Genomic DNA, 13,427 nt, shown 5'->3' with positions numbered 1-13,427 from the left:
CCAGCCCCTCATGTGGGGATTTCTAAATCTCTGAATACTGGATCCTGTGTAAGCAAAGGCTGTAGATTTTTAAAAGCCTTTAAAAAGGCAATGTGTTTCCCTAGCTGTATAATGATATTAATAATGCTAACCCAGGCCCTGTAAACTTGTCAATACTGATTGATTTCTCTGAAGGAGAAACACTCCAATATTCTCCAGCTTTTATTTTGTGTCCTTGCAAGAAATTGTGCTGTTCAAATTTCTAAGTGAGCTCAATTGTAATGGTTTCATCCAGAAATTACCCAATCTGTTTTCTAACTGTGTCTGCATTTTTTTTTCTTTTTTTAGAAATGAAAGATTTCTCACAGGGCTTTTTATTTTTAATAGCATGACAGTGCAGTTAAAAGATTTGGGAAACGATTTCAATAGGTATCTAGTTGTCTCCCTGTTCGGTTTGCACCTGAATGCTTGCTTATGCACGTGTCCTCCACTGCCAGGTGTCACTGATAAACGTTTAATAAAATTGCAGTGTGAATATTGGAGTCCTGTTTAAGTCTGTGTTCCTGAACTTGTTTTGATTACTTTTGTCTAATTACTAGCACATTCTGAGCAGTTAGTAGAATCACCGTAAGTTTCTTTGGAATGCAAAGGAATTTTTGACAGGTCATCTTTAGAGGGAAACCCCCACACATGAATATGTCTGAGTTTCTTAAAACAAGAGAACATGTGAAGGTGTGTGTTGATATTTCAGATGAGAAGGGAAAGACTTCGGGTGTGAGGATGTCTAGTTGTCCTGATGATGTTTGGGACTGCAACTTGATATCTTTGTCTATCTCATAACTTATTTATTCCTCTTAAAAGAACGTCAATTCAACAGGCTTCTTCCCCTCAGTGTTCCAACATTCAGGTCTCTGACCCTTGGAATGTTACCTTCTCTTTCTGGATGGCCAAATGCAACCTTCAAGGTCCCCCTTTTCTCCTTTCTTTCCACAACTGGTGCTCCATTCACTCCCTCTGTTCTTCCACTTGTGCTGCTGCTTCTTGACCCCAGTCCCTTGGAATCTATCAGCCAACACAGCTCTCACAGCCCATTCCAAAAGCCATCTCCATTTCCTCTATAAAGCTTTTCCTGTTCCTCCTGCCAGTGTCACTTTTCTGCCCTTTCACACTCCACGGACTTTAATTTATGTTGCTTTCAGACATTCATTTTTCGTATTCTGTATTTATTTTTCCCCAGTACTTGCTAATATTTTGGGGATAGCAGTGTGGCTTAACTGCCCTTGTATCCTTTTCATAAAGCTCAGTACGGAGTCTGGCATATAGCGTGCATTGAAATAAGTATCTTTGGGAGAGGAAAAAGGAGAGAAAATGAATACGTTAAAATTTCTCTCTGTGAGGCACTCCAGAGGCTAGGCTTGGTGGAGTTGGAAGGAATGAAGAAGGGGGTGGATATTTACTACTTTCCTATCAGTTTATAGACCAGGCTGCCAGGATTTACGGAACTTCCTCACTTCCTGTGTCTGGAAGTAAATTCAGAACCTTCAAGCTCACCTGCTTTCCTCCTTATCTTTCCTGCAGAGATGCCTCACAGTGTTCATCCTCCCCCTAGCCAGGGCCAGGAACTGGCCGTCACTCAGAGAGATCAGCCCCAGGTGGAACCAGCCACTCTGCCTCCCTGTGGGCACCCTGTGGGCATTCTTTTCAGATTAACCCTTTGCACAGAGACCTGTCTAAATTTTCTCCCTTTTCTGCCTTTCCTTGATTACATGTATTTCAGTTGTTCCTAAATTTGAACTAAACCTTGAAACTATCTGCTTTCAAAACAGACAAAGCAGACTCACATTTTCTAGTTGGTCAGATTCGGGTGGTTTTATTAATATAGTTATTATCTTAAAGAAACATCAACTGACATTGGTATAAGTATTGTGATATCTTAATATCTTCTTCAGTGAGATTTTTTTCCTAAGACAGGAAAGCACTAAGCATCTCCACTCAAAACAGTCTGATCACATCCTTAACACTGTACACAGGCTTAACTGTTGAATTATGACTATTATAGACTCAAAACTAGTTCATCTGGAAATGCCATCATTCTTTTGTCCAAGGATATCCCTTATTCCTTCCCATTCAGAAAAAAAGAAACCTACACTCTAGGAACAACAAAGCTGGGATTCTGATTGGCTAGCAGACAGCCAGCCACACCCATTTCTGAGGAAGTAGGGGCAGTTGAGTCCACCCAGGGACAGCTGCAGATCACAAAGAGCAGAGCGGATGGGTGGCCTCCCTGCTCTCTCCCTCTCCCTCCACTCCCTCCTGTCTGTCTCCCCACCCCTGCCCCTAGAGATAGGTTCCAGCATCCTCAGAGGCCCTGCAAAACGATTGTGTATAAAAAGAGAGCTGGCTGGGCTTGGTGGCTCAGCCTGTAATCCCACGCCTTTGGGAGGCTGAGGTGAGTGGATTGCCTGAGCCCGCAGGTTCGAGACCCGCCTGGGCAGCGAGACCTCATCTCTACAATAAATAAAAAATCAGCTGGGCGTGGTAGCGCATGCCTGTAATTCCGGCTACTCGGAAGGCTGAGGTGGAAGGATCGCCGGAGCCCAGCAGGTCAAGGCTGCGGTGACCAGGAGCGGCCACTGCACTCCAGTCTGGGCGACAGAGTAAGACTCCAACTCAAAAAAAAAAAAAAAAAAAGAGAGCTATTCTTGAACCATTCCCCAGCTGGTCTTAGGAGACAGGATGTGTATTGCCTCAATGAGGGATTGTAGAATCAGCACTGCTTATTCTAAACACACAAGAAGGATTTTCTGGCTATGGAATCAAATTCAGTTTGGGATTTTGACACTTACCGCTGTGGTGAAGGCCAAACTAAGACTCTTGGATAACGTGAAGAAATACATTAGAGAGAAGAAAAATATGGTCAGATTAGTACAAATAAGAGCTGGTAGAAGCTTCCTATAGGACTGTTCTTCCATAATATTAGGGAAAATGGCCATAGTGCTATTGCCAATGTAGGTAAAATGGCAGCTGAGAAAAGCAAATATTTTCTATTTCAGAAGCAGCCAATAACCAATAATCTGATTTCTAATAGTCATGTTTGCCATGAAGATTTTTTTTTATTTTTGAGTCAGAGTCTCACTCTGTCGCCCAGGCTGGAGTGCAGTGGCACGCTCTTGGCCACCGCAGCCTCCACCTGCTGGGCTCAGGTAATCTTTCCACCTCAGCCTTCCAAGTAGCAGGAACTACAGGCTTGCACCATCATGCCTGGCTAATTTTTTGACTTACTGTAGAAAGAGTCACTAAGTTGCCCAGGCTGGTCTGGGACCCCTAGGCTCCGGCAATCCCCTCACTTCCACCTCCCAAGTGCTGGGATTATAGGTGTGAGCCACCACATCTAGCTGCTATGAGTACTTTTACAATGAGAGATTACTTAGCCAAATCAATTTTCCTGTTGACTTTATAAAAAAGTCACCAAGTACCTCTGAATGCCCCCTCTAGAATTCTCATAAATGTCTACAATAATCTCCTCAGAAAACTGTTTTCTGAATTTCATGTTTTTCCATAGCTCTTTCTATAGCATTTGATTATTGCTGTTGTAAATAAGGCAAGAATTATAATTAAGAAAGATATGAATGTGGTATGATATAATAGTAAACACAGTTGTATATAATTAATTACCACACTACCCCTTTACTTGATTTCATATTTATGTTGAAAGCTCTTAACTGTGCATGTATAATTGATTCACTATGGTGTATGTGGTTGTTTTAATAAAAAGTTTCTTTTGAGGTTTTGTTCAACAGTGTAACTCCCTTATCCCACTGTTTCTTTGGGAAAATCAAATTCAACTTATGTCATATCATTTTTGGAACTGCATCCTGTTTTAGATGACCACCCTATTATAATCATGGAAGATGAGTCAGAATTTCTTTCTTCCTTCCCTTGTTTTTCCTGTGTCCTCGATTTTTCCCAGAAGCTAGCTTTCCATAGAATAACTTTCCCTGGGCATCATTTGTCCCATTCTAAGACTTGGGTATGCAAAGATTCCCAGACTTTTGTAGTTGTAATATAAATATTTTTAAATGCAAATGCACTACCACCTCTCTCACCAAAGCAGAATAAACCTTAGAGAAGTTTTAATAGCCCTTGAGAACATTAACAGCCTTCTGAGATGGACTGCAAGTTTTGTCCCATGATTGAAGAAGGCACAATATTCCATTGTTAGACTCACAGTAATTTTGAGTAGCTAAATTATTTGTATGCTAAACCTTTCAAATGGCAAAATCGAGGCCAAGCAAAAATAATGGGGTGTCATATAAATACATTTCCAGACTTAGTAAGCTTGCTATGGTCAATGGAGAACTATCTATGCTGGGTGTCCATGGTTGCACATGGCTCTAGAGAACCATCTGACAGGGACTCACATTTCAGCGTCTGCCGCCAATCACTCAACCCTAGTCTGTAACAATCCGTTCATTCCTCGTTCCTTCCCAATCTCCCTACCTATTCATGTGTGAAAGAATGCTTTTTCCCCTAACCACTAACAGGCTCAACTGGTTATTTCACCTACCAGCTTCCTCCTTATCCCTCCACATCCTCTCTGTGGTCTAACAGCAGGTTGAATATGCTACCGGATAATTATAGTCCATCATTTTCGATATATAACTTTATGTTGATATATCTTAAAGCATATCAACGTACAGTCATAGGCTAAATGAAATACTTAATAGAGAGTATTTTAACTGAGCTTTTTAAAAAATTAAAATTTCTCATACCAATAAGTGAGAAGGACATGCAGAATGACTAAATGCAGAGGTATTTCTCGGATCTGTTCAAATGAATCTGACAGAGGAAGGGCCAGGGACACATTAGATTCACATTACTAGATAGTGCGACACCTCATACATTTAGATCATGTTATATAACACCATTACTGGATAAATCCTCCTTAAACAAATATGATGATAGCGAAAGTTTTCTTATTTAGTGCACATCTGAGTACCTTTGTGTTCAGTGCTGGTTCAACACAGCCATAGACACATTGACGTGACCACCGCAGACTTGTTTGAGCAGCTTCGCTTTTACCAACGACAACCAACAAGGACTTGGGCCAGATAGTGGAAATTTTATCCCTAGATGTGTTTAACAAGAGAAACAAGAAATATGAGCAGTTTTCTGTAAAATAGAAAATCAAAGTCAGAGGAGCAGATGATGTCAATAAGGGAAGAAAGAAATCTGGCAGGAATTTGGTATCATCCCCTCAATTATCTGTGTTTTTAAAATTGCACATCTTTTTTTGTCTTTTAGATGGTGTGTGTCTAGAGTTAGTGCAGAAACCTTAGGCCTTTTCTAATTATTGTTAAGACATTTGAAATTATTTTAAACAGTAGTCTAACATTTCTAGTACAAAGAAAGAAAATGAGTACATCCTGGGAGTTTGTGGTAAAGAAGTGAATCGCAGGACACCAAAAACAAAATAGCATTTGGGTTTATGAGCCAAAGAAACACCAAAGCCACTAAGTTTTTTCTCACTAAAGTAGAGCAACACTCTTAAATACAAATGTAAAAACCAACAACGAAGCTTCTGGGTACTGTGAGAAGGATAGTGAATTGAAGCGTGGTACTTGAACTTCCAAGGTGGCATCTTGGTTAACATAGGGGCTTGACAGTTTGTACCTGAACAGAAAGACTCTACGATGGGAAGCCCACAAAGGTGACTGTTTTAAGCATATTTTGTGTATTATGAAGATTCTAGACACTTCTGAGACTATAAAGACAGCTTGTTCTAAATGGTTTTCCACCGCCTGCCTGGAGAACCCATTAATTCCTTCCATAAAGTCTCCTCTTCTGTCTCTAGCTGTAGAGGCCCAGGACTGTTTCATGATTTTTAGGAGTGTAACAGTGTGAAAAGCAAACTTGTAAAATGAACTGCCTTCCTTCCCTTCCTACCTAATTTCTTTCTCCGTGTGCTCTAAAGACCAGGATATCTCTCTCTGACCCCAGAGCTCATGTTTAACTCAAAAAGTATACTCTGCAAATGTCCTGCATGTTCTAATGTGTATGATGAAAGGAGGAAATGGCTCACCTGAGCACCAATTTGACAACATTTTATCCCAACAATCTCGGGAAGCCAATCTCGCCCCCCTCCCCTTTTGACTGTCTAAAATGCCCTTGCTAGCCAGACCCCTTTGCTAGCTACAGTGTTTGCACATTTCCTTGTTAATCAGCTGCGTCGGCTCAGAGACTGTGTGTTTTGGTGTTGTTTGTGTGTGCAATCTCGTGCCGCTTCCTGAACGCATGTGTCCCTTCCCTTCACAGCCTACTCGACACCCAGCACCTCCCCCGCAAACCGATTCGTCAGTGTTGGACCACGGGATCCAAGCTTTGTAAATATCCCTCAACAGACACAGGTGGGCCGCTCTCATCTTTTCTGTATGTGGTGCAGCTTGTATTATTCATCGGGTGCATTTTAACTTGTCTTGTGGCACAAAGGGCCGCATTTTTCCCAGCCCTGTCCAGTCCTCCCCCACTTTCCTCCTAACCCCAGCAGCCACATTTCCATGTGTTCTCAGAAATCACAGAAAATGATGCCTGCAACGTTTGCTTCTTGTATCGAGGGGGTAGAAGAAGCGGGTGTCTGTGCCAGAACTGCTTTGGCGATGGCAAGAAAAATTTCCCAGTGTTAGAGCGAGTGTTCCCTCTTCTAGGAATACATGGCCCTCTCAGTGCGAGCAGACAGAAGCAAGCCCCTACAGAACCTGGAAAGTCCTGTCTGGTTACTGGCAATATCAGAGTGCATGCTGGGCATGGGAGACCAGCCACGCCTCTGTATTTGTTAGAGGGTCTTCAGGAATCTGGCAAGTGTTCTGGAGGAAAGAGGGAAGAAAGGGTTTATGAGCCCTTCTAAGTTGCTGGTGTTGGTCCAGAAGTAGGAGGTGTTTGTTAGTGGTTACTGCTGGCCACCAGGGAGCAAAGTGCATTGGGGGGATGGGGTGGGGGATATAATGTCATATTTGAAGTAAGCTATGGAGAGAAGAGGAATGCAGGACATCTAGAGCTTGTCTGTCAATAGACAGTTGTGCTTTGTGCTAGTCTAGGTCAAGGAGAAGAACTCTTTTTGAAAAGTTTTGGAATGCCTGATGTAAATTGAGAAACAATGAAAGACTTTCTGAGTTCACAGGTAGTATATACAGGTAGAGGTATTTAGAGGTTTGTGAACTAGAATTAGATTTGAGTTTTGAAAGAAACGACTCTGATTTCCTAATTCGAATGTGACCGCATTTTATTATAATTGACATAAGGACAATATTTTCTCCGTAAGGTTCTTAGTATGGTGTTTGAAAAAAATTCTCTGAGCAATTTTGTACATATGCCTGGGTGTGTAATCTCCAGATGCCTAATTTATAACTGTTCATCTCTGTTTGTAAAACTGTGGCCAGGTGCTTATGAATGGGAGAGATTTGCCTTCCTGGGTCCATTTGCTCCCTCTGTAAAGAGTTTTAGTTTATTGCTATGTCGACAGCACAGGTTAAACTGCGTTGCATCTGAAGCCTTCCTTACGCTGAAACAGGGTCACAGAAAGTACAGCATCAGTGGAGGAGGCAGCTAGAAGGAGAGGGGAGCTAGCAGGGGAAGGGGAAGGTTAACTCTTGAATTTCCCACCTCTGCTGTTACTTCTTAAACTGGTTCGCTCATGGCATCTGGGATAAAAATAATCTCCTCTTCAGTACCTCCCATTAAATGCTTCCAGTTATTTGCTTATTTCTGCAAATCTTTAAGTATTCAAATACTTTCTTGGTGAACTTGAAGTTGTATAATGATCTTGAAAGCATTAAAATAGCAGAATATAATTTAATTTTATACATTTGGCTTAAGTGTTCAAGTTCAGTGAGAGGGGAGAACTAGGGATGGTGGCTCTATATTGGATAATTGCTTTTCCCAAAGCACTGATGTGCTCAAGTTGCTTCATTAAAAACCTTAAAAATACAGCTTTGAAATGTCCTGTTTGTATTTTGCATAGTGTTTTTTAATATATATAAGCTGTGATTAACAGCACTGAAAGTGTACCCTGTGTTCCATTCAATTTATTTCTCTATAATAAAAATGTATTATATTCTAATATGGCTTCATTTCACAAATGCCTCATTTGACCTAGAAACTGAGTCTTCGTGATACCGACCACAAAAATCCAATTCTTTAAAATCCAGATTTTCCACGCATCTGGATGAATGATGTCATGAAGACCCAATATTGGCATGTGGATAGTCTTTTTGGGTTTCTGTTAAATACTTGGCATCACAGGGACAGTGGCTTCAGTTTCTTACCAGAGTGACACCTGCCACATTTGGCTTGAAGGAAGCCATCTCCAATTGTCTTATGAGAAACTATGCTAACAGAGTGGTCATTTTTTTCCACCAAAAAGGAAGTATCCTAAGGTAAAAAGTATGTGCTTGAAATACTAAGTGTTTTAATTTTCAGTTTTGTGTGTGTGTGTGTGTGTGTGTGTGTGTGTGTGTGTGTGTGTGGAGAGAGAGAGAGAGAAAGAGAGAGAGACTCTTTAAAAGAGGAAGTACTTTCTGGAGCCATTTAAAGTGTTATATATAGATAAGATAATACAATAATAACAAAAATAATAAATAATAATTTTTAAACAGACCTAAAAAAATAAGCTCCCTTTCAAGAAGAATTTTTTAACAGGAATTTTTTTTTTTTTTTTTTTTTGAGTTGGAATCTCACTTTGTCACCCAGGCTGGAGTGCAGTGGCATGCTAAGGGCCACCCCAGTGTCAACCTGCTGGATTTAGGCAATCCTTCCACCTCAGCCTTCCAAGTAGCCATAACTACAGGTGCATGCTACCACACCCAGCTAATTTTTGATTTATTGTAGAGATGAGGTCTCGCCAAGTTGCCCAGCTTAGTCTCAAACCCGTGGCTCAGGCAGTCCACACGTCTCAGTCTCCCAAAGTGCTGGGATGACAGGATGAGCCACTAAGTCCGGCCAAAAGAAATTTTTTGAAAACATAATTTGAACATGTTCTGCAGATCAGTAATTTCCTAGGCAAACTTGCGTTGTTTTCTATATTGATACCTTTGTGTTATACAGCATGAAATTTACATTAATGGAATTACAGAAAAGGTTTTCTGGGAAGACAAAATTTTGCTTTCCACTTCTGGAGAAATAAAAGTTGAAAAGTATACTCATGCAGATACTTAAACTTTCTAAATGCAGAAGCAGTACCTTGCACGTACATCTATAAACAAATGCAAAATAAAATGGCCTTTCTTCTCCCAAAGACCAGTTTTCAGTGGCAATTTCTTAAAATCCCTGAAGCATCATCTTATGGGAGATGGAAGAGATACAGTCTCTGTTTTTTTCTGGTGGGTAGAAATCAAACCAATGCATAGACATTATAAGTAGGCAGCTTTCAGTTTATCTTTTTTTTTTTTTTTGAGTTGGAGTCTCACTCTCTCTCAGACTAGAGTGCAGTGGCCGCTGCCGGCCACTGCACCCTCAACCTGCTGGACTCCAGTGATCCTTCTACCTCAGCCTTCCAAGTAGCTGGAACTACAGGCGCGCACTACCACGCCTGGCTAATTTTTGATTTATTGTAGAGATGAGGTCTCACCAAGTTGCCCAGGAGGGTCTCAAACCCGTGGGCTCAGGCAATCCACTCACCTCGGCCTCCCAAAGTGCTGGGATTTCAGGCTGAGCCACCGAGCCCAACCTCAGTTTATCTTAAGACCTTTTTTTAGAAGAGTTATTTGATTATATATAGCATCTATTTACTGAGCATTTTCTATGTACTAAGTACATTAGGTGTATTATCCAACTAATCTTTAAAGCCACCCGATAGGCGAGATGTGGAAGCTGAGACCTATGGAGATTGTTGATTTTCCCAAAACCGTAGAACAGTCAGGAGTGGAGCAAAAATTTACACCTAGTTCTGTCTGACTCCAAGGTCTATGCTGTCTAACCACTGTAGCATACTGCCTCATGAGCTGATAAGCACTCTTCCCTGGAGATACTCAAACAGAGACTGATGCTCAATTCCCAGTAATTCTACTGGCATATTTCTTGCTTTTATCCCTGAGATTGCATGAAAATCTCATCATTAGTATTTACCCAAAAGAACTGAAAGCAAGATCTAGAAAATATCTTAATATGCTCATGGTGGTAACAGCATTCTGCAATAACCAAAAAGTAGAAACAACCCGAGCATCCATTGACAGATGATGGGGATAAACAAAGTGGGGTATGTGTATACAATGGAATATTATTCATCCTTAAAAAGGAAGGGAATTCTAACATATGCCACAACATGGATGAGTCCTTAAGACATTATGCTGAGTGAAATAAGCCAGTCCCAACAAGATAAATACTGTTTGACTCCACTTATATGAGGTACCCAGAGCAGTCAGATTCAGAGAGACAGAAAGAATTGTGGCTGCCAGGGGCTGGGGGGCAGGGCAGAATGGGGAGTGAGTGTTTAATGGGCTATGGTTTTCAGTTTTGCAAGAGAAAAGAGTTCTGGAGATGGATGGTGGGATGGGTACACAACACTCACTGTGAATATACCGAATATCACTGAACTGTACACTTAACGATTAAGATGATACGTTTTACATTCTGTGTATTTCACCAACATTTTTTAAATGTAATCATTAAATCAACTCTAAAGGTCCTTTCACCTCTTGAGAGTCCCAAATTCTGTAAAACAGCCAGGACAAGTGGACCATTTATCCACAAACTCCAGTGGACTTGTGCACTGACTGCTGAGAAAAGGACTAGTTATCATGCCCGGCACATAGTGGGTACTCTGCACACGTGGGCTGAGTTTAAGTGATTCAAAAGGAAGTTTAAATCATGACTTTGTACTCTTACATTCGTGGTACATGTTAATTGTGAAAAACACAGATGAGAAAAATAATAAAAATCACTTGTAGTCCTACTGTTAACATTTCTGTATAAATTCATCCAGACCCTTTCTACTCGTGCGAATATATTGCAAAAAAAATGAGATCGTATTATATACACTTTGGTATCCTGCTGCTTCTTCCCCTGAACAATATATTATGGGCTTCTTTCCATGTAAATTGGAAAAATTGAATATTGGCTTTTATTGCGCCTATTCATCATCTGTAATGATTGGTAGAGAAAGATAACATGGATAATTGAAAGCCATTTTTCCTCCTCTTTCCCTTCTAGTCTATTTTTTTTCTCCAGAGGATTCGTCCCTTGACTGAGGCAGAATTGCCTTTTCTTCAGCCTTGCCCTGAGCTAGTTTTCTTTCAAACCACCCTCCAATTGCCTTGCGTATCTCACCCTAGCTATCTGCTTCGTTACAGCATTCCCGCGGTGTAGTCAGTCCCATTCTTCTGCCTGGTGTGTCTGCTACTTCTGCTACGGTCATTCGCCTCTCATCTTCCTCCTCCCCCTCCGTATTGTAACTGACCATAAACAGGAGAAGCAGCCACCTCTCTCCAGCCTTTAGCACACCCACCTATTCTGAGAAACCAGGACCACACCGTCCCATCCCAAAGCTCTCATTTTTCAGTATTGTCCCTTGATGGCTGATAGTAAAATGTAGAAAGGTCTCTGGGACTTAGAGTATTTACTTCACGTTAACCTACCCTGCACGCTCACTGAATGCTATAATGTAATAATAGAGAACAAGCCATTGTCTCACATAGCAGAAAGCCAATGGCCATTTCAGCGCATCTCATAACTTAATCTGATCCCTGAAAACGAGAGCCATTAAGAGGAGGCATTTATTTAAAGAAAAAAGTTAATATTTCATCATCGGGTAGTAAATAGAAATACCAATTCCCACACAGGAGGTCTGAGCAAAGACCTCATTTTGATTCAGGTTCTAAGTTTAATCAGAAGGTTTAAATAAAATGCTTAACCTGCAAAACTCCAATGAGGACTAATTCTTTAAAATGAAAAATGAGTGCAAACAATATTAAAAACAGGCATCTCCTCCCTACCACCCAAATATATCACTGTTCTGCATCAACAGAATTGTGGTATCTGAAATGCTATTTAAAACCAAATTACCATTTGGGCTATTAGAAGAATCACTTGGCATGGCATGGACCTGATTTGTTGACAAAAAGGCACAGGTGCCATAACCTTTGCTTAATAAATCATTTAACTGCCTGACTTGCAAGCAGTGTGATTGCCTTTGCTTCATGAAATTTACAAATGTATGCACAAGCCACACACTTCACTGTGCTGGAAGCAGCTGAGCTGGAGAGGTCCCTGCATAGCTAAATGATGGGCATGGCACCCATTGTCTGCCTTTGGTGGGGGTTCACGGAGAGTGTGGGAGGTAGAGATGGCGGAGAGCATTTGAATCTGTTGCCATTCTGTGTGTCCTGTCCCTGAAGCTCTGCCTGAGAAACCAGAGCTTAGGCAATCTGCAAAACTCTTCCAAAGTTCCTTTCTTCGGTCATTTAAGGTTTACTGAATTGCTTGATATAGCCCCAACACCTACAAAATGTAGGGAATAATGACTCTCCTCAAGTTGTTCAAAATCTAGTAGAAGAAACAGATATAAAGAAGTAATAGTGGCCGGGCTCGGTGGCTCAGCCTGTCATTCCAGCACTTTGTGAGGCCGAGGCAAATGGATTACCTGAGCCCTGGGTTCGAGACCAGCCCGGGCAACTTGGTGACACCTCGTCTCTACAATAAATACAATAAACTACAGGCGCGTGATAGTGCGCACCTGTAGTTCCAGCTACTTGGAAGGCTGAGGCGGAAGGATCGCCGGAGCCCAGCAGGTCGACGCTAGGGTGGCCATGAGTGTGCCACTGCACTCCAGCCAGGGTGACAGAGTGAGGCTCCAACTCAAAAAAAAAAAAAAAAAAGAAGAAGAAGAAGTAATAGTGTTCACAGCAACAACAATGTTAACGATGGCGTATGACATGAGTACTAGAAGGATTTGCCTAAAAGGCCTTAAGACTACAGAGTCGGGTGTAAGAATTTTCCAAAGAGTAGACGGGCAAAAGAGGCTGGGTAGTTTTTCTGTCCTTGTTTAACTTTGGCCTGATGATGTGGTTCTTGTACATTATACCTTTTTTCCTTCTACTTATAATTTTTGTCAGTCAGGTGGTAGGTAATGTTCTAGCCCTTCCTAATAAGAGAGGTGTGTTCAGTTCTGTCTTCTCTGGACCAAGCAGTTAAAGTTAGAATCCTTTACTGCTGCAGACGGATCAGTCAGTAACCCCCTCACCCCTCATTTCCAAGAAACACCCTCCCTGGTGCAACATCCTTATGCCCACCACACCAAACTCACTTGAGATTGCCTTTCAGTTAGCTGAAGCCCTTCCCTGCCTCCTGCCTGTAGAAGGTTAGGTACCACACAGAAGTTCAAGGGACAGCTGGAGAGTTACAAAGGCAAGAAACTTAGATTTCCTTAGAGGAAAAAAAAGTATCTTCCCCCCACCCCC

At 41.5% G+C, this 13,427-nt stretch overlaps 1 protein-coding gene across 3 annotated transcripts in view; it reads left to right on the top strand.

Annotated features, from left to right (window-relative positions):
• Nucleotides 1-13,427, top strand: part of NFIA (nuclear factor I A) — a 375,784-nt gene that overhangs the window by 332,380 nt on the left and 29,977 nt on the right. For 2 of the 3 annotated variants that reach the window (XM_021715778.1, XM_008064534.2), the window contains one exon: nt 6,295-6,386. The exons of the other annotated variant lie outside the window; for it this stretch is intronic. In XM_021715778.1, coding sequence (XP_021571453.1) covers nt 6,295-6,386 — 92 coding nt within the window. The remainder of the gene's footprint in view (nt 1-6,294; nt 6,387-13,427) is intronic. 3 annotated transcript variants of the gene reach the window in all.

Source organism: Carlito syrichta, unplaced genomic scaffold (genome assembly GCF_000164805.1).
Source record: "Carlito syrichta isolate Samal-C Ts95f unplaced genomic scaffold, Tarsius_syrichta-2.0.1 Scaffold307669, whole genome shotgun sequence".
Lineage (NCBI taxonomy): Eukaryota > Metazoa > Chordata > Mammalia > Primates > Tarsiidae > Carlito > Carlito syrichta.
Note: the sequence above shows the minus strand (reverse complement) of the source record. Positions and strands in the feature narration are given on the sequence as shown.